Source organism: Hyperolius riggenbachi, chromosome 2 (genome assembly GCF_040937935.1).
Source record: "Hyperolius riggenbachi isolate aHypRig1 chromosome 2, aHypRig1.pri, whole genome shotgun sequence".
Taxonomy (NCBI): Eukaryota; Metazoa; Chordata; class Amphibia; order Anura; family Hyperoliidae; genus Hyperolius; species Hyperolius riggenbachi.
Window position 1 is genome coordinate 278,225,259 of NC_090647.1, and position 19,965 is coordinate 278,245,223.

At 46.0% G+C, this 19,965-nt stretch overlaps 1 protein-coding gene across 9 annotated transcripts in view; it reads right to left on the reverse strand.

The window, feature by feature from the left end:
* BRIP1 (BRCA1 interacting helicase 1) overlaps positions 1–19,965 on the reverse strand; it is a 550,841-nt gene that overhangs the window by 178,919 nt on the left and 351,957 nt on the right. For all 9 annotated transcript variants that reach the window (XR_011026250.1, XM_068268746.1, XM_068268741.1 and 6 more), the window contains 2 exons: positions 15,351–15,510; positions 8,751–8,872 (listed from right to left, as the gene is read on the reverse strand). Coding sequence is in view for 8 of the 9 variants with exons in the window: in XM_068268746.1 (XP_068124847.1) it covers positions 8,751–8,872; positions 15,351–15,510 (282 nt within the window). In the remaining variant the exon portion in view is untranslated. The remainder of the gene's footprint in view (positions 1–8,750; positions 8,873–15,350; positions 15,511–19,965) is intronic.

A 19,965-nucleotide genomic window follows, 5' to 3' on the forward strand; every position in this document is an offset into this window, starting at 1 on the left:
AGGAAAGCCAAAAGACCGTGAGTCCCTGCTTGCATAGAGATAAGAGGATCTGGAGGAGCAAAAGGTGATCCACTGTGTCAAAAGCCAAAGAGACCCAAGAAAGATAAGCATAGAGTACAAACTTTCAGATGTAAAAGTTAATAAACAATTGGTCACTTTGGTGGAATGACGTGCAGAGAACCCACATTGTTGGTGATCAAACAGGAGGTAAGTGGTGAAGTGGTTCACCGGCTATTAGTGGTGGTGTTGCTTAAGTAGTTTAGTTTTAGCTCAAGCCAGTATGAGTTAAGTGAGCACAACATAATCTTCTAATTCACCTTCAATGCTGCTATACCACAGTTTGGTCCATTTGTGTCCCCAAATCTTATTAAAAAAATGGCAGACAATTCAAACTATCCAGTCCTATCAAAAACTGAAATCTCGGTTTTGGGTAGAGGCGCTCTTAAAACAAAAGTTCAATCTGAATGGTCTCTTAAAAGGTATGCTACCTGGGTGGTGAGGTAAAAACAATCTTATGTTAAAACTGCTCAAATGCTCCAGTCTAATACAATACTGTAGTCATCAGGTGTATAGATATTATCAATGTATATAGGCAATTACTAAAGGCTTCCTTGCCTGGCATTCTCCTTTTTTTTTTTTTGTTTTTTTTTTTTTTTGTTTTACTGATGTTTATTAAAAGATTTTCTTAACAGAAAGGGAAAAACAAAACACAAAGAGAATACACAGTGTTGGGTAAACATAATAATCATGTCAAGGGCTAACAGCGCCTAACATGGTGAGATCAATAACTGTAGACTAGTTCAGGAACAGTTCATCTCAAGAGCGTTAGTCCAGTTCGGAAAAAGTTCTGACGGCTTGGAGTTGTGGTGAACCTGTAACCATCCAACGATTATACAAATATGTATTCTTGATCATCTTGCAGATTAATTTAAGAAAAGTAGAGCAATTCTAGAGGGCAACTTAAATAACATAATTGAATATTATGCACTGGCACTGTTAGCCTAATCAACACTGAAACTGGGGGCATAACAGTATGGGGGGTCACACCAAAGATCAATGGGTAATGGAGGGAAGGCCTATAGGAGGGGGACGGAAGAGATATACCATTGGCCTTCCGATAGGACTAAGGTCGAAGGTTATGTATATGTATGCAGGGGCTTAAAGGTGTAAGTTTGAGTATTTGGCTCTTTAGTGGTGGGATATTCCTGGCCTGTCTATATGTTGTAGGGGAGTGTGTGTATTCTAGGAGTAGGATTGGTGAGTGTGATTTAGGGGGGCCGTAAGTCGGGAGAGGATAGGGACCAAGGGCTCCAGACTTTGTGAAAACTGGATTCATTGTCTCTTAGTGATGCTGTCATTCTTTCCATCTCTTTGGTCCATTCGATCTTATGTTTGACCTCCGTTAATGTCGGGGGAGCAATGTTTTTCCAGGATGAGGCAATTGATAGACGAGTGGCTGTCAAAATGTGAGTGATTAAGCGTATCGTGTGCCTGGGGGTATCTGGGGGAGGTTTACCAAGGACCATATAGACGGGGTCAAGAGGGATTAAAATCCCAGTTTTTAATTGAATGAGGCGTTGTACTTTAGACCATAGTGGGGAGATCTTTGGGCAAAACCAAAAGATATGTTCCAGGCTTCCCTTTTCATTGCAGCCTCTCCAACACAATTGAGAGGATTCTGGATATATCTTTGAAAGCTTAGCTGGAGTAAGATACCACCGGAACATAACTTTGTATATGTTTTCTCTTATCTGTATGCACATAGAGGAGTGCTTGGCGTTTTCCCATATCTCCTCCCAGTCCTCTAATTGTATAGTTTGAGATAGGGCAGATTCCCATTTGGACATATATGTGTGGGCAGGAGTGATTAGTCCTGATTTAGTATGTAGCAGGGTGTAGATCTGAGAGATCAGACCCTTTTGGTAGCCCTCAGAGTTGCATATATGTTCAAAGGGTGTTAGCGGGGGAACAGAGGAGGAGGGAGAATTCCGCAGTAGGGAGAGGAGGAAGTGCTTTGTTTGGGTATATTCTAATATGTATTGGGGTGAGGATGGTATTTTATCTTTTAGGGAGGACCTAGATTGTAAAAGGCCAGTGAGAGGGTCTTTCCAATTAAGCAGGTTAAAGAAATTGAGGTTGTACCATCTAGACATAAAGTCTCTAGACATTCCAGGGGGGAAAGCAGGGTTGCCTAGAATAGGCATTAATGGGGAGGGGGAAGATCTCAAGTTAGCTGATGTAGCCGTTGATCTCCAGATTTGTACAGTGAATTTTATAGTAGGAAGTAGTTGAGATAAGGGTATTTTAGGAGGGTGATTGGACCAAATCAGGGAGGCAAGGGAGGTTGGGAGTAAAGTAAGTGCCTCGATAAGGCCCCATTTAGTGTGAACTTTAAGTTTGGACCATTCACGTAGCTGGCGGAGATGTGCAGCTTGGTAATAGTATCGGAGGAGGGGTAACCCCAAACCCCCTTGTTCCCTAGGGGAAAGGAGGATTGAGGCTCGTATTCTTGGTCGTTTATGATTCCAGACAAATTTAGCGAAGGCTGCTTGCAAAATTGATAACTGGGAGGCTGGGACTAGTACTGGTAGGGTTTCAAAGAGATAAAGGAGTCTTGGGAGTATGTTCATTTTTAAAGTATAAATCCTTCCTATCCAGGAGATCTTGTAGGCGGTCCACTTGTGAAGGTCTTTAAGTATTTGTTGAATGAGAGAAGGGTAGTTGTGTTTGTATAAGGTAGAGTATGTGGGCGTAAGATGTATGCCTAGATATTTTAGGGAGTGGGTTTGCCATTTGTATTGGTAGTGTTGTTTTAGTGAGGTTAGAAGATCAGGTGTGATTTTAATGGGTAATGCCTCTGTTTTATCTTGATTTAGGCGAAAGCTTGAGAGTGATTCATAGGCAGAAATAGTGTCGTGTAGGTTTGGCAATGAAATAAGGGGGTTTGTGATAGTGAGCAGGATATCATCCGCAAATAGAGAGATTTTGAATTCGTGTTTTTCTATCTGGACACCTGAAATGTTTGTATTCTGTCGTATGGCGCTGGCCAGAGGTTCAATGCTAAGGGCGAAAAGCAGTGGGGAGAGGGGGCAGCCCTGCCTTGTGCCATTGCGGATCTGGAAGGGGGTATGTGAGGCCATGGGGAGTTTTATGGTGGCTGAGGGGGAGGAGTAAAGAAAATGTAGAATATTTAGAAAGGGTCCGTCAAATCCTTGATGTTGCAGGACGTGGAAAAGAAAAGGCCATGAGAGGCGATCAAAAGCCTTCTCTGCATCAAGGCTAAGAAGCAGAGAAGGCCTACCTAAACGGGACATAAGGGAGATGAGGTCAATGGCTCGCCGAGTGTTGTCTCCTGCTTGTCTGTTTAATATGAATCCCACCTGGTCATTATTTATTAGTCTTGGTAGTATAGCGTTTAGTCGACTGGCTAATGTTTTAGTGATGATTTTGAGGTCTGAATTTAAAAGTGAGATGGGTCGATAGCTCTGTGGGAGTTGTGGGTCCTTTCCTTCCTTGGGGATTACTGTCAGTAGGGAGTTTAGGAAAGTAGAGGGGGGAGATTCACCTGTCATGATTTTATTTGCTAGGGATGTCAGATGGGGGACTAAGACCATTTGGAAGTTTTTATAGTAGGAGTAGGGAAGGCCGTCAGGGCCTGGTGACTTTGAGGAAGGAAGAGATTTAAGAGTATCTAGAATTTCTATGTTGGAAATTGGAACGTTTAGTGATGCGCGTTCCTCATCAGTCAGCTTAGGGAGTTGGAGATTTTCTAGGAAGGAAGAAACTCTGTCTGTGTATGTAGGGTCTAGAGAGGGATCAGGTAGATTATATAACTGTTCATAATATGAAGTGAAAAGTTGTGCAATTTTAGTTGGGTTATAGTGAGTGGTGCCTTCACTATCCTTCATGGCGTGGATCGCCTGAGAAGATCCCCTGGGGTTGAGTTTGCGGGCAAGGATAGTATGGGGTTTATTTCCTCGTTCGAAAAACAGCTGTCTCGACCATTTCAAGCTTTTTTCCAGTTGGGAGGTCTGGAGGGACCTGATATCAAGCTTTAGTTTTTGTATATTTGAGGAGAGGTCTTGGGAGGGGGATTGTTTATATAATGTATATGCATCTTTGAGGGCCTTTGTGAGTTCGGTCAATTTCCGTGAGGAGATCTTTTTGCGTTTAGAACCCTCAGCAATAAAATGGCCCCTAACAAAGGCTTTGTGTGCTTCCCAGGCCATCCCCAATGAAGAGACAGAAGGGATATTGGTGGTAAAGAAGGACTGAATTTCTTCTGACATTTTGGTGTGGAATGTTTTGTCTCGTAGTAGAGATTCATTAAGTCTCCACTGCATAGGTTTATGTGGCGTGTGTAGCCAATCAAGTTCAATTAGGACGGCATGATGGTCTGACCAGGCAGTGGGGGAGATGTCTGCTGTGATTAGGGATGGCAAGGTAGGCATTTTGGTAAAAAAGTAATCAATGCGGGAGTGTGTTGCATGGGGGGGAGAGAAAAAAGTATAGTCCCTGGATGTGGGGTTCGAGATTCTCCATAAATCTAAGAGGCCGTATTTACGGATCAAGGCCCTGAATTTCCTAGAGAGGCGATCATGTGAGGGGAATGATGGTGAGTCTAGGGGTATTGACCTGTCATTAACAGAGGAGAATGCTAGATTGAAATCCCCCCCTAATAGGAGGGAGCCAGTAGTCACTTTAAATAATTTAACAAAAAAGCTTGTCAGAAAGGAAATTTGGTTGGAGTTTGGTGCGTATACATTAGCCAATGTTATAGGTCTACCCGATAGTGTACCCAGCAAGATCAAATAGTGACCTTTTGGATCTTTTATGGTTTTAGTTATTTGTAGAGGGAGGCCTTTTTTATACACAATTGCTACTCCCGCCCTTTTTTTGGGTCCCGAGGCTAGATACACTTCCGGGTATGCTCTGTTATAAAGACGTACGGAGCCTCGCGAGGATATATGCGTCTCTTGCAAGAATGCTATATCGATCGCAAGTCTCCGCAAGTCTCGTAATAAAGAGTTTCTTTTTTGAGGTAAATTTAAGCCCTTGCAATTTAAGGTAAGTAACTTAACCATTATCTATATAAACTCTGTATCTATCAAAACAAACATTAATCATTTGGTGTGGAGCAATAAGATAAAACATAAGGGAGAAACATAGTAGCCAATAAACATTTCCATATTGTGGGAGGAGTGAAAGTAAATAGCATAGGCCACTGAAAGTAACGTGGCTACATTTTGCAGCAACTAAAGGTAGTTGCACTATCGGGAGTTGAGTGAGAGTTCCTGGTTCCTCCCGGGACCAGATGGCCTCAGAGTCAACTCCCCTGAGGAGCATGAGGGCGGAACAATTAGGTCGGCACATAACTCAAAACTGGGTGCCCATAATGTTAAACAACATTGAAAATGATAGGTTAATCCGGGATCCTTTGCTCTGGCCTGTGGCCAATACTCACGATGGACGAGTAATGTAAACGTATCTGTGGGATTCTCAAGATGGTTGGGATTCCATTCTTTCCAGTGGGTCAGGATAGGTGAGGCTTCGGGCAAGTGCGCTTGTTGAGTGAGAAATGTGGCGCATCTTTCTGGGAGGTGAATTATCAGAAGAAGAACGCAGGTAGTCAGTAGTGGTGTTACTTGGGGGCGGGCGGATTCCCATCTGCTTCAGAAACATGGGGGCATCGTCGATATCTGAAAGCGTGAAGAAAGATCCATTCCTGTTTACCATTAAGCGGAAAGGAAAGCCCCATCTATAGTCGATTTTCGCGTCTCTTAGGAGTTGGGTGATAGGCTTGAAAGCCCTGCGCTTTGCCAGGGTGATGAGGGATAAGTCTGTAAAGATGGAGAGGTCGTCCCCTTTAAATGAAAGCGGAGACGCTTTGCGTGCTGCTTTTAGAAGGGCCTCTTTTGCCTCATAGTAATGCATGCGAATTATTACATCTTTGGGCCTTTGTGAAGCAGTCTGCCTCTCCCCTAGCGAGCGATGAGCACGATCCATTCTCCAAAGTTCAATGGGGATATCTGGTGCTAATGTTTTAAAGAGATCAGTCAGATAAGGGCTCAATTGGTCAGGGCTCACAGACTTAGATATACCTTTGATTCTCAGGTTCTGTCTCCTATCCCGGTTTTCCTGGTCTTCCTGCGCGTTTCTTAAGAATTTAATGTCAGACTGCATCAGTTTCTGATCTTCCTCTATATCCTTGTGCTTTATATTAAGAGCGTCCATTTTTCCCTCTAGTGTGCTAGTGCGCTCCCCCAGGCTATTCATGTCCCTTTTCAGGTCGTTTACTGCTGTGAGGATTACCTGTTGGAGGGAGTCGTGGAGGGAGCGGTAGTGCCTTTCTAGAGCGGCCTCCAGTAGATCAGCCGTCAGGGGAGCCGAAGATGGGGGCTGTGGGGCCTGTGAGGCCTGCTGAGAGAGAGCTGCGTCAGGCTGTTCAGCGATGCCGGCGCCATCTTGGCTGTCTGGAATGCGGAGGTAGCGTTCCATGGCTCCTGTCTGCGGGGCCGTTTTGGTGCCCGATTTCGCTGCCATCTGGCTGCCTGAGTGTTCGGAGGGGGATCCCGAGTCTGTGCCGCGCTACAGAGGCGGAGAGGAAGCTGTAAGCGGCGGTGAGTGGGCTGCGTGGGGCCGGAGCTCCGAGTCTATGCGGCCATCTTGCTGTAGCCGCGCATGCGTCCTCCCCTGGCATTCTCCTTTAAAGAGGAGCTGTTACGCATAGTGTCTCCAAAAAACCCCCCACATATACAAGTAGATAAATACTTGCTGTACTTACACAACATATGCATTGCACTGTCCATGTTTTGCTTTGCAGTGAATTATATATAGTAAATAAAGAGATTTCTATTCCTGAGAGGTTCCATTTTAGGATGACTGTGTGTGTGAAGCCAATTGTGATGTAATTTCCTCCCTTACGGTTTGCCCTCCTCCTTTTGACTTAATATGCATTAGCACTCCCTCTTCCAAGCCCTCAGACACTCCCACTTGCTGCTCAGTAGGTGAGTGAAGTAGCCAGTCTGTTTGCATGAAGTGCTAAACCACACTTGCTCACAGTCACCCATTATTAGTGCTGCTACGAATCCTAGTAGTTACTGTAGTAAGCTAAGCTGATATATGCTGCCAGCCAGCCTTCAGTTAGGAAACTAGCAGCAGATAAAGAAAGCTGCTGCAGCTGGTATTCCTCCCCCTCCTCCTACTGAAAGCAGAGTCCCCCTTCACTATCCGTGAGGAATGTGAACCCAGTGTCCCCCCTCCCCTCCTCCTATACATCACCTCTGCTCCTGGAACTGTCAGAGCCTCTGCCCAGTGACAGATCCTCCCGGACAGAATGCAGTGGAGCTGGACACGGTCTGCCGCCTTAGGAGGAGAAGAAGAGGAGAGCGCTGAAGGTTTCTGGCCGCCCTGTGTTTTTTTTTTCCTTAATTACCGAGCAGTGCGTACTCATCTGCAGGGACTCATTCATTCCAGCATAGTGTATGTGAGGCTTCTGTCATCAGCAATCCAGGAATCACGTAGTTGCTGGCAGCTGCGGCTTCACAAACACAATGCTGGAGGAGGGAGCTGCTGCAGATGAGCCACACTGCCGCTATTTGAAGTCCACCTCTTCCGTGCACTACACACAGCCTTGCCACCAGCAGCAGGGGTCTGGAGCGTGCCGCTTGCCATCTTTACCCCACTCTGCAGAGCCCCTCACTCAGGCAGGCAGCTACAATAAATGTATGCGGGACGTCTGTATTGCTGATCAGAGAGGAACAGAGGCGGGGGTAGGGAAAACTTCAGGGCCAGAGGAAGCAGCCAATCAGGCTGCACTACTGCGTAAGGGAAGTAATATTAAATGAAGGGGAGGAACAGGGAACAGCAAAGGAAAAAAAAGCCGCCCAGCATTCACTGCTACTTCTCTTTTGCGGCTCTGCGTACGAGTTAGGAGCTGGGAGCAAGAGGATTTATAAGTCAGATTAATTTAAAAGTGAGAATGATTTTTACTGTGCCAATGCCTTTTAGCATCTTTTTAGGCTTTATTAAAGAGGGATATCCAGAACTATTTTTTTAATTCATGCTTAACAGTTACTCTTTAAAGACCAGCCAAGAAGAGTAACTGAATCATGAGAAGAGATAAATGAGAGATGCTGCAGCACGATAAAATATAAATAGGCATAGGGAGTTCCTAAGTCCGTTACCTGCAATAGAAAATGTTTGAATGTTGACATGCGTAGTGTTACAGCGTCTCCATTTTGGTTGCATTTAAATTACACCTGAATTGCACTGGCGGGTGGCAGGCAAGAGTCTGAACTGTATGGCACTATGGTTAGGTTTCATAAAATCATGGATGCCAAGGAGGGTGATAAAGGTTAGGTATCAGGAAGAGGTTAACAAAGGTTAGGAATCAGGAAGTGGTTAACAATGTCAGGAAGAGGTTAATCTCAAGAGGGCTGTTTTGGGGTGTTTTTATTACAAAATATAGTGATAGACAAATGGGAGAGAAATTATGAAAACAGCATCGCTTGGACTATACCCTGCGATGGTGCCAAACCTATCTGTGTCAAATATACCATTCTTCTGAAGTAAAGCCTTCAATACATCTAAGGTAAGTACTAAATTGTAACAAAGTAAACAATTTTTAACAGTAATTTATACAGTTAAAAACCACAATGCTTTCAAAAGAAAAAAAAATACATATACAATGATCAGATCATTATCAGACTGAGTTTAGGTAACAGTCTGCAGTGTGTAACAATACGTACTTGTAGATCCTTTACATTTGGAAAAGGAATTCCTACAGTTACAACAGCCCGGGCATTGTCATCAGAGAAGTCCAATCCTTCACTCACTTTTCCTCTGCAAACTGCTATCAGGAGAGCACCATCTGAAATAACATACACAATTTTGCAGTTTGTCAAATATACAGATATGTATGTCAGTGTGAACTGTACTATCCAAAAAAAGAAAGAAACCTACACATAAATAAGCAGGAGGTGTAGAATAACTGATGCTTTTGTGCATCTAACAAAGGACCATTTCCCATCACCTTTGCCCTTTCAACTCCTCAACAGATCTTTTTGATACGTAGAGAGGTGCTTCCAACATTAGTCAAAAGAAACTGCAGCTGAATTTTCTGAATACGTCAACAGTAGCAGTCAGTTTGACTCAGACCCACTGCGCCAAGCATCACTGGCAAGTCAGTATTATACAACAGTGGCAGGCAGTGGTGGTCCAGCAATTCTGTCTCGTCCCCCTCCCATTCCATCTGGGCTGTCTCTGATCTAGCTGTCAGTGACCTGACCACCTATAGGACCTTCTTTCCTCCATTCAGGGTGTACTTAGTAGTAGAGATTGCCCGAACCTTCGATTTTCGGTTTGTGAACCGGGTTCGCGAACCTACCGCTAAAGTTTGGTTCGCGCAAACGTTCGTGAGCCACAATAGACTTCAATGGGGAGGCGAACTTCGAAAACTAGAAAAAATTATGCTGGACACAAAAGTGATGGAAAAGATGTTTCAAGGGGTCTAACACATGGAGAAGGGCATGGCGGAGTGGGATACACGCCAAAAGTCCCGGGTAAAAATCTGTATTTGACGCAAAGCAGCGTTTTGAAGGCAGAAATCACATTGAATGCTAAATTGCAGGCCTAAAGTGCTTTATAACATCTTGCATGTGTATACATCAATCAGGGAGTGTAATTAGAGCACTGCATCACACTGACACACCAAACTCACTGTGTAACGCACCGCAAACATCTGTTTGCTTTGTGACGGCCGTGCTGGACTGGTGCGCACCATGGCCAGAGTGTAGGCCGTGGTGGTTTTCAAGCCCATATGGTCGCTGGGCTGTGGTAGCTCAATGATAGAACAACAACAGCGACTGTACAGCTGATCGAATTTGGTCTGTCCACAATGAAGCAACAACCTTATTATCTTTGGTGTGCCACCCCCCGAGACACTCATATAGGCGGCGGTCATTGCTTCATTGTGGTACGCAAGCCCCTTCACCGCTGCAAGGTAATGATCACGAAGGGAAATGGGCACATGTACATGCCTTCTGTTTTGTTGTTGCAGCCGCAGTGCAGCCAGAAAAATTAGGCAGGCATGTACACGCACCAGAAAAATTATTATAGTGGCCGCTGCTAGCATTGGCCTAAAAAATTCAGAAATCCGCCTGGAGTCCTGGACCCTGTTGGTAGTGGTGGAGAAGGCAGTCAAGCGGCTTGTGGGATGAGGTCCTGTGTGGGGAGCGACTTAGTCTTGGGGCAGGCAGCCAGTCACACGGCATGCAGGCAGAGATACTGTGTGTGGGGACTGACTTAGTTTTCGGGCAGGCAGTAGCCCTCCGGGATCCATGCCTCATTCATTTTGATAAAGGTGAGGTACTGAACACTTTTGTGACTTAGGCGACTTCTCTTCTCAGTGACAATGCCTCCAGCTGTGCTGAAGGTCCTTTCTGACAGGACGCTTGAGGCAGGGCAAGACAGAAGTTGGACGGCAAATTGGGACAGCTCTGGCCACAGGTCAAGCCTGCGCACCCAGTAGACCAAGGGTTCATCGCTGCTCACAGTGTCAACATCCACACTTAAGGCCAGGTAGTCGGCTACCTGCTGGTCCAGGCGTTGGTGGACGGTGGATCCGGAAGCGCTAAGGCGAGGCGAGACTAAAGAATGCCCGCATGTCAGACATCACCATGAGATCGCTGGAGCGTCCTGTCCTTGCCTGCGTGGACATGGGAGGAGGAGGATTACTGGCAGTGGCATCTTTATTGCGTTGTGCTGGGACATCATCCTTAAACGCATTGTAAAGCATAGTTGCCAGCTTGTTCTGCATGTGCTGCATCCTTTCTGCCTTCTGGTGAGTTGGTAACATGTCCGGCACTTTGTGCCTTTACCGAGGGTCTAGTAGCGTGGCCACCCAGCACAGCTCATTCCCCTTGCGTTTTTTTATACGGGGTCCCTCAACAGGCTGGACAGCATGAAAGACAACATCTGCACAAAGTTGGATGCAGATGTACTATCCATGTTCTCTTGCTTGTCCTCAGTGACGTCAGGTAAGTCCTCCTCCTCCCCCCAGCCACGAACAATACCACGGGAACGTTGAGCAGCACAAGCCCCGTGTGACGCCTGCTGCGGTTGTTCTTCTGCCGCCGCCTCCTCCTCCTCCAAAGAAACACCCACCTCATCAACCGAGTCTGACTCCTCTTCCTCCTTCTCCCCACTCTGTGCTGCCGCAGGTGTTGAAGAAAAATCTGATTCTGATGTGAATTGCTCCCACAACTGTTCCTGCTGTAACTGTTCCTCTTCACGCTCCTCCACAGCTTGATCCACAACTCTACGTACGGCACACTCCAGGAAGTAAGCGTACGGGATCAAGTCGCTGATGGTGCCTTCACTGCGACTCACCAGGTTGGTCACCTCCTCAAACGGCCGCATGAGCCTGCATGCATTTTGCACCAGTGTCCAGTTGTTGGGCCAGAACATCCCCATCTCCCCAGATTGTGTACTTCTACTGAAATTGTAGAGGTACTGGGTGACGGCTTTCTCCTGTTCTAGCAGGCGAGAGAACATGACCTGGGTCGAATTCCAGTGAGTCGGGCCATCACATATCAAGCGTCTCACCGGCAAGTTGGTTCTCGGCTGAATGTCCGCAAAGCGTGCCATGGCCGTGTAAGACCGCCTGAAATGCCCACACAACTTCCTGTCCTGCTTCAGGATGTCCTCTAAGCCTGGGTACTTTGACACAAATCTTTGAATGACTAGATTCAGCATAAGTGCCATGCAGGGTGTATGTGTCAGCTTTCCCAAACTCAAAGCGGAAAGTAAATTGCTGCCGTTGATACACACCACGTTGCCGATCTCCAGCTGTTGCGGGGTCAGCCACTGATCCACCTGTTTGTTAAGAGCAGCCAGGACAGCTGCTCCAGTGTGACTCTCCGCTTTGAGGAAAGACATGTCTAAGATGGCGTGACACCGTCGTACCGGGCATGCAGCATAGGCCCTGAGGGGGTGGGTCTGTGTAGCTGGAGAGGAGATCGCAGCACCAGTAGAGTTTAACTGCCACTCAGCCAAGGAGGAGCAGGACGACAGCGAAGAGGATGTAGCAGGAGGAAAGGAGGTGGCAGGAGGCCTGCCTGCAAGCCGTGGAGGTGTCACAAGTTGGTCCGCTGCACAGCCACGTACTCCCTGCTTGCCATCGGTCACCAGGTTGACCCAATGGGCTGTGTAAGTAAGGTACCTGCCCTGACCGTGCTTGGCAGACCAGGCATCCGTGGTCAGGTGGACCCTTGACCCAACGCTGTGTGTCACAGATGACACCACTTGCCTCTCAACTTCACGGTACAGTTTGGGTATCACCTTTTTAGAGAAATAATTGCGGCCTGGTATCTTCCACTGCGGTGTCCCAATAGCCACAAATGTACGGAAGGCCTCAGAGTCCACCAGCTTGTATGGTAACAGCTGGCGAGCTAACAGTTCCGCCAAGCCAGCTGTCAGACGCCGGGCAAGGGGGTGACTGGCAGAAATTGGCTTCTTCCGCTCAAAGATTTCACGGACACCTGGCTGCTGTGGGCAGAGGAGCAGGAACCGTTTAAGGGTAGAGGCGGAGTGGAGGAGGGTGGCTGTGAAGGTGCAAGGGAGAAAGCGGCTGAAGATGCTGCTCCTGAAGGAGGAAGAGGAGAAGGAGGGTGGCTTTTCTTTTGTGTGCTGCTTTTGCTCAGGTGCTCTTCCCATTGCAGTTTGTGCCTTTTCTCTATGTGCCTTCGTAAGGCACTTGTCCCTACGTGAGTGTTGGCCTTTCCATGGCTCAATTTTTGGAGGCAAAGACAACAGATAGCATTGCTCCGATCTGAGGCAGACACATTAAAAAGTTTCCAAACCGCTGAGCCCCCCTGGGCTGATGGCACTATGGTGGCATCAGCAGCTGACGTTGAAGGGCATGTTGGCTGGCTGTACATAGGTGGCGATACATGGTGCCGGACACTGCCACCAGCTGTTTCTGACGACGAGCTCCTCCTGCTTTTTTCAGCAACTCGTCTCCTTCTACTCCTCTCTGACTCCCCCTCTGAACTGTCCCCCTGTTCAACCCCTCTATTGGGAACATACGTGGGATCCGTATCATCGTCATCATTATAATCATCCTGCCCAGCTTCGCTTGCCTCAGACACCTCCAAAACTGCAACAACAGCAGGTACTTCAGCATCTTCTATAGTGTCGCCGCCTAACTCAGACATATGAGGTGGTGTAACTTGCTTAGTGCCTTCATCTGGTTGTAACAATAATGGCTGTGAGTTAGTTAATTCTCCACCAATTAACTCATGCGAAGTGTCAAATGCAACGGATGTGGTACTTGTAGTAGCGCTGGTGGCTGCGGAAGATGAGGTGTTCTGTGTTAAATAGTCAACCACGTCCTGACAATCTTGGGAGTTGATGGGACCTGCCTTCTTCTGAGCACTGTACTTTGGTCGAGGGCCGCACGAAATCACATCAACACGACCTTGCACAGACCTGCCGGGTGGCCTTCCTCTGGGTCTTCCTCTGCCTTTTTTGTCCGTTGTGTCCATATCGGGGGGATGAAGTGAAAGGTATGCACTGACTTGACTAATACAATGTGCAGTCACACAGGTGCAGTTAACAGGTATGCAAGGAGTGGTATATCACACTGCGTGCACTCACGTAGGTAGGTGGGTGCACTGAACACAACAGGAAGGTATATGCAGTGATGAGGTGGGTGTACTGAACACAACAGGTAGGTATATGCAGTGATGGGTATTACAATGTGCACCTGTCACACAGACAGGTAGCGGGCAGGCACAATGACACTGCGTGCGCTCAACTCACGTAGGTAGGTGCACTGTGAACAACAGGTAGGTAGGTATATGCAGTGATGGGTATTACAATGTGCACCTGTCACACACAGACAGGTAGCGGACAGGCACAGTGACACTGCGTGCACGCAACTCACGTAGGTAGGTGGGTGCACTGTGAACAACAGGTAGGTAGGTATATGCAGTGATGGGTATTACAATGTGCATCTGCCACACACAGACAGGTAGCGGACAGGCACAATGACACTGCGTGCGCTCAACTCACGTAGGTAGGTGGGTGCACTGAGAACAACAGGTAGGTAGGTATATGCAGTACTGGGTATTACAATGTGCACCTGTCACACACAGCCCAGGTAGCGGACAGGCACAGTGACACTGCGTGTGCTCACATAGGTAGGTGGGTGCACTGTGAACAACAGGTAGGTAGGTATATGCAGTACTGGGTATTACAATGTGCACCTGTCACACACAGACAGGTAGCGGACAGGCACAGTGACACTGCGTGCGCTTAGCTCACGTAGGTAGGTGGGTGCACTGTAAACAACAGGTAGGTAGATGCAGTGATGGGTAATGTGCACCTGTCACACACACAGGTAGTCACTGAATGTGCTGGGCCTGGCAGTGGCACATACAGTATGAATTGGCAAGGCTGCCTATGCAACACAAGTGTCAGTGGGACACAGACAGAAAAAAAAATAGATCACAAGAACAAGATTAGCTCTCAAAAGAGCTGTTTTTGGGTGCTATTTTAGCAATAAGAATCAGCAAGGAGCAAGCTAAGTAGCCTACAAGAGCCTAACTAATTTTCCCTATGAGAGAGTCTACAGCAGCAGTCCCTTCTCTATTTACTGCAGGCACACAAGTGAGTATAATGGCCGGTGGTGCCTGCCTTTTATAAGGGTGGGAGTGGCTCCAGGAGGGAGTGTAGCCTGATTGGCTACAATGTGCCTGCTGACTGTGATGTAGAGGGTCAAAGTTGCCCCTACTGGTGCATTATGGGGGCGAACCGAACTTCCGGAAAAGTTCGCAGTTCTCCGCGATCGCGAACCACGGAAGTTCGCCGGCGAACCGTTCGGGCCATCTCTACTTTGTAGTAATATTGGGGACAGCACTTTAGCTACTAACATTAGGCAGATTAAGGAAGAAGGGCAGCCAGCACACTTGTGGTGCAATTCTCCAGGCAAACCTGCAAAAGTATGATCTCTGGATCAGAAGAGGGCAGATGTAAATCTGGCCCTTTGATAGGCAGAAGATAAAAAAATAAAATAAAAGATAAAGAAAGTCAAAGAAAGCAATCTGTATACTGTAATGTATAAAGAAGTGCGGACATCAAAAACATCAGAAAAGTATAATTGCAGAGCACTAAAACAGAAATAATACTAGAATACATACACATATTGCTTTATTTATACAAATACTTTACATATCACTTTTTAATATACAATGAAATTATTAGAACACATTTCTACAACTGTGTCCATTTTGATAACATATGTTCAAAATGTAACTTCCATATTGCATATACCTCGCCAAGCTTACCTTTTCCATCTCTAAAACGTACTGCATCATAATACATCTGCAGCAACTTATCAAAATCGGTCTTATCTCCTCCTTGTGGTTCTTTAATGACTGTCTTAATATTCTCCAAGTTTTCCCATAAGCCAGTATGGATCCATCTATCTTTCAATTTCTCCAGCATCTGAAAAGTTTCAAGTTATAAAAATTGTCAATGACGTTTCTGTTAAGAGACTATGAAATTAAAGCTTATGCATGTGGTTCTTCTACAAAGGTATATCGACTTTGGCGGTGTATGAAGTGTAACTCGTAGTCCTGCCCCCCTTGCAGCCGAGTCCTGCGGAATTCTCTGTATCAGAGTGTCACAGACATGCATGCAGCTCTCAGGTGCAGGTGGGTGGGGTTAATCGCTGGAAGTGGGCGCATGGTGGGAATCCAAGAGTGGGTTACAATTCATACACCGCTGAAGTTGGTAAAATTTTGTAGAAAAACCGCATGCATAACATCTTTAGTTTAGACTTCATAGTCTCTTTAATATTCCAGTCTTAAGTATATCCTCATTAACAACGTACTAGTGTTTAAAGCGGACCCAAACCAAACATGTTTTTAATTAAAACTATTTAGTTGCACCACTCTGACACATACAAAGATAAATAAACACTCCTTTAAATCTATGATCATTTCAGTGCATGCTTTTCACCCTTCTCTTTTCATAGCTAGGGTTATACTGGGGGCAGCCATTTGCAATTCCTCCATTGCCGGACACCATCTACTCCACCAGTTTGCCGGAAAAATCCCCGCAATTTGAAAGGAAGGGAGGGGTTCCTCCAATAAATGTAAATATTTTATATTTGTCATCATGCAACTGAAAAAATTCTGCTATTTATTATTATAATTTAGAAAATAGATTTTATTTCTGAAATCTTGTTTTTTTAATTTGAGTCCACTTTAACATTCTGGTACACAATAGTATGTCTGCCTCAAAATTCTCTTTTTTCATGCTCAAATACTTGGCACTCAAAGTGGAGCTAAACTCAGAACTTCCTCTCTGCTCTAAAGGATTAGTCACAGCATAATAATCTTTATGGGGGAAAAAACATTCTTCATTACGGTTTATGAAAATCCTAATAAAACTAAAGCTTTAACTATGATTCACTTTCCAGGGGGCACTGAAAGGGTTAAAGTCTCAGTGCTAATGTATAAGGCGAATGCCTACAGAGATCCCAGCAGAGCTGCCTGCAGTGTACTCAACTACTGTTAAGACAGTTTGCTCTGGCTACTAACAAATAACACAGCAGCAGTGAATTTGTAAGAAACTCTATATTATTATTTAGTATTTACATTGTGCTGACATCTTCTGCAGCGCTGTACAAACTATATTGTTTTGTCAGAATCAGAATCTTTATTATCGCCAAGCACGACTGGGTCGTGCCCGGAATTGGGCTTGGCACGTACAGGGTACTGATACAGGATATAGATACAGATACAGGACAAATCAAGCAGTTAGAAAGGAACACAACATTTGCAGAGAGAGACAATGTAGCATAAGTTACAACACAAAAACATCAAAAAGTCAGTTTGAGCTAGAGCGCAGTCTGTATGTAGAGCGTCTCCGTGCCGGCATGGTGTTGTGGTGTGGGGATGGGCAGTTACGTGGAGAGAGTTCAGAAGGTTGACAGCCGAGGGAAAGAAACTGTTTTTATGCCTTGAGGTCTTGGTGAAGATGGACCGGTACCGGAGTCTCCGGCTCGAGGGGAGCTGACTAAAGAAGCGATGGCCTGGGTGTGAGGGGTCGTTGGTGATCTTTAATGCTCTGGAGTAAAGCCTGGAATGGTAAAGGAAGTCCAGAGAGGGAAGGGATCTCCCGATGATCCTCTCCGCTGATCTGATGACCCTCTGCAGTTTGAGTCTGTCGCTGGCAGAGGAGCTGGCATACCAAACCAGGATGGAAGAGCATAGGACAGATTCGATTGTAGCGGAGTAGAAGTTTGTCAGAAGTTTTTGGGCCATACCAAACTTTTTTAGTTGGCGGAGAAAAAAAAGTCTCTGTTGGGCTTTCCTCTGTGTGGACAGGGGCTCCCAATCTAATCCCTACCATAGATATATGTCAATATGTCAATTTATGATCGTACAGTGTATGTATGGTAGTATACATGAGATGAAGACTTTTTATTGTGTGTGTGTTATTGTGTGTTGTGCAAGAGTCCACTTTAACTAAAGGAATTTAATCCTGGGGCAAACAAAACCAACTCAGGTATATAGTACAAATGGTTTTTTTTTTTTTATTATTCGGAGCATCAATACTTGACCAAAACTAGTAAAATGCACACACTAAAATAAGATAACAGATTCTAGTATACCGTATATACTCGCATATAAGCCGACCCGCATAAAAGCCGACCCCCCAACTTTTCCCTGAAAAACCAGGGGAAAATGAGTGACCCCCATATAAGCCGGGGGTAGAAAATGCTGGCCGCCTTATTCCCCGAGTGTGTCCCAGTATAGCTAGTAAAGTGTCCAGTATGGGTAGGGAGTGCCCCAGTATAGCTAGTATAGTGCCCAGTATAGCTAGTATAGTGCTCAGTATAGCTAGTATAGTGCCCAGTACAGCTAGTATAGTGCTCAGTATAGCTAGTAAAGTGCCCCAGTTTAGCTAGTATAGTGCTCAGTATAGCTAGTATAGTGCTCAGTATAGCTAGTATAGTGCTCAGTATAGCTAGTATAGTGCCCCAGTTTAGCTAGTATAGTGCTCAGTATAGCTAGTATAGTGCTCAGTATAGCTAGTAAAGTGCCCCAGTATAGCTAGTATAGTGCTCAGTATAGCTAGTATAGTGCCCCAGTATAGCTAGTATAGTGCTCAGTATAGCTAGTATAGTGCCCCAGTATAGCTAGTATAGTGCTCAGTATAGCTAGTATAGTGCCCCAGTTTAGCTAGTATAGTGCTCAGTATAGCTAGTATAGTGCCCCAGTTTAGCTAGTATAGTGCTCAGTATAGCTAGTATAGTGCCCCAGTTTAGCTAGTATAGTGCTCAGTATAGCTAGTATAGTGCCCCAGTTTAGCTAGTATAGTGCTCAGTATAGCTAGTATAGTGCTCAGTATAGCTAGTATAATGCCCCAGTTTAGCTAGTATAGTGCCCCAGTTTAGCTAGTATAGTGCTCAGTATAGCTAGTATAGCGCCCCAGTTTAGCTAGTATAGCGCTCAGTAAAGCTAGTTAAGTGCCCCAGTTTAGCCAGTACAGTCCCCGCTCCCCATGGCCGCCGCCGCTATTACCTGGCTGCATCTTCTATTTCAGTCTCCGTTCTTGTAAACATTCAGAGCAGCGCGCCCGGCGCTGCTACTGTGATGAGCGGCGAGCCAGGAAAGAGCGGTTCCCATAGTAACAGGAAGCCGCGCTCTTTCCTGCCTCGTCACAGTAGCAGCGCCGGGCGCGCTGCTCTGAATGTTTACAAGCACGGAGACTGAAATAGAAGATGCGGACAGGTAATAGCAGCGGCGGCGGCCATGGGGGGAGCGGGGGACCCGCGGACCAGCGGAGGGGGGTGACCCGCGGACCACCATGACTCGCATAAAAGCCGAACCCCCAACTTTTGGCCCCCTTTTTGGGGGTCAAAAATTCGGCTTGTATGCGAGTATATACGGTAAATCCTATATAATAATATCTTTGTCCCTGCATCCTCCTCTGTCCCTGTCCTCAGTCATCAAATTATGCAAAAATAAAAAAATGGCAAACTACAGGAGTCCAACAGATCTTCAGTTGTTGATTAGAGATGGCCCGAACCTCCGATTTTCGGTTTGCGAACCGCGAACGCTAACTTCAGGAAAACTTCAGTTCGCGCGAACCTCTGCGAACTGCTATAGACTTCAATGGGAAGGCAAACTTTGAAAACTAGAAACACTTATTCTGGCCACAAAAGTGATGAAAAAGATGTTTCAAGGGGTCTAACATCTGAGTTTTTGCATGGATGAGTGGGATAGACGCCAAAAGTCCCGGGGAAAAATATCTGAATTTGACGCAAAGCAGAGTTTTAAGGGCAGAAATCCCACTGAATGCTAAATTGCAGGCCTAAAGTGCTTTAAAACATCTTGCATGTGCGTGTATACATCAATCAGGGAGTGTAATTAGAGAACTGCTTCACACTGATACACCAAACTCACTGTGTAACACACCGCAAACAGCTGCTTGTGTAGTGACGGCCGTGCTGGACTGGTGCGCACCATGGCGAGATTGCTCTTCCTCAGTGATATCAGGTAATGTCTGACTGCCTTATCATCTTTCGATGGTTCTTTCTCTACCATTGTTAAAGCTTACATCTATTTTTTTTTTAAATTATATTTTCTGCTGGCTATTCAGTACCTGTAACGAGAATCTGTTATGGAGGGCAAGTCTGCCATTGTCACCACGGGTAACGGGCGGGGAATCAGGGTTCGATTCCGGTCTGGAGTGGGAGCCTGAGAACCGGCTACCACCACCACACATCCAAGTAAGGACCCATTTGCTGTATAAGTAATGTACCTGCCCTGACCGTGCTTTTCAGACCAGGCATCTGTAGTTAGATGGACCCTTGACCCAGAGCAAGGCGAACCAAATCAAAAGCATTTGCCAAGAATGTGTTATGGAGGGCAAGTCTGCCACTCA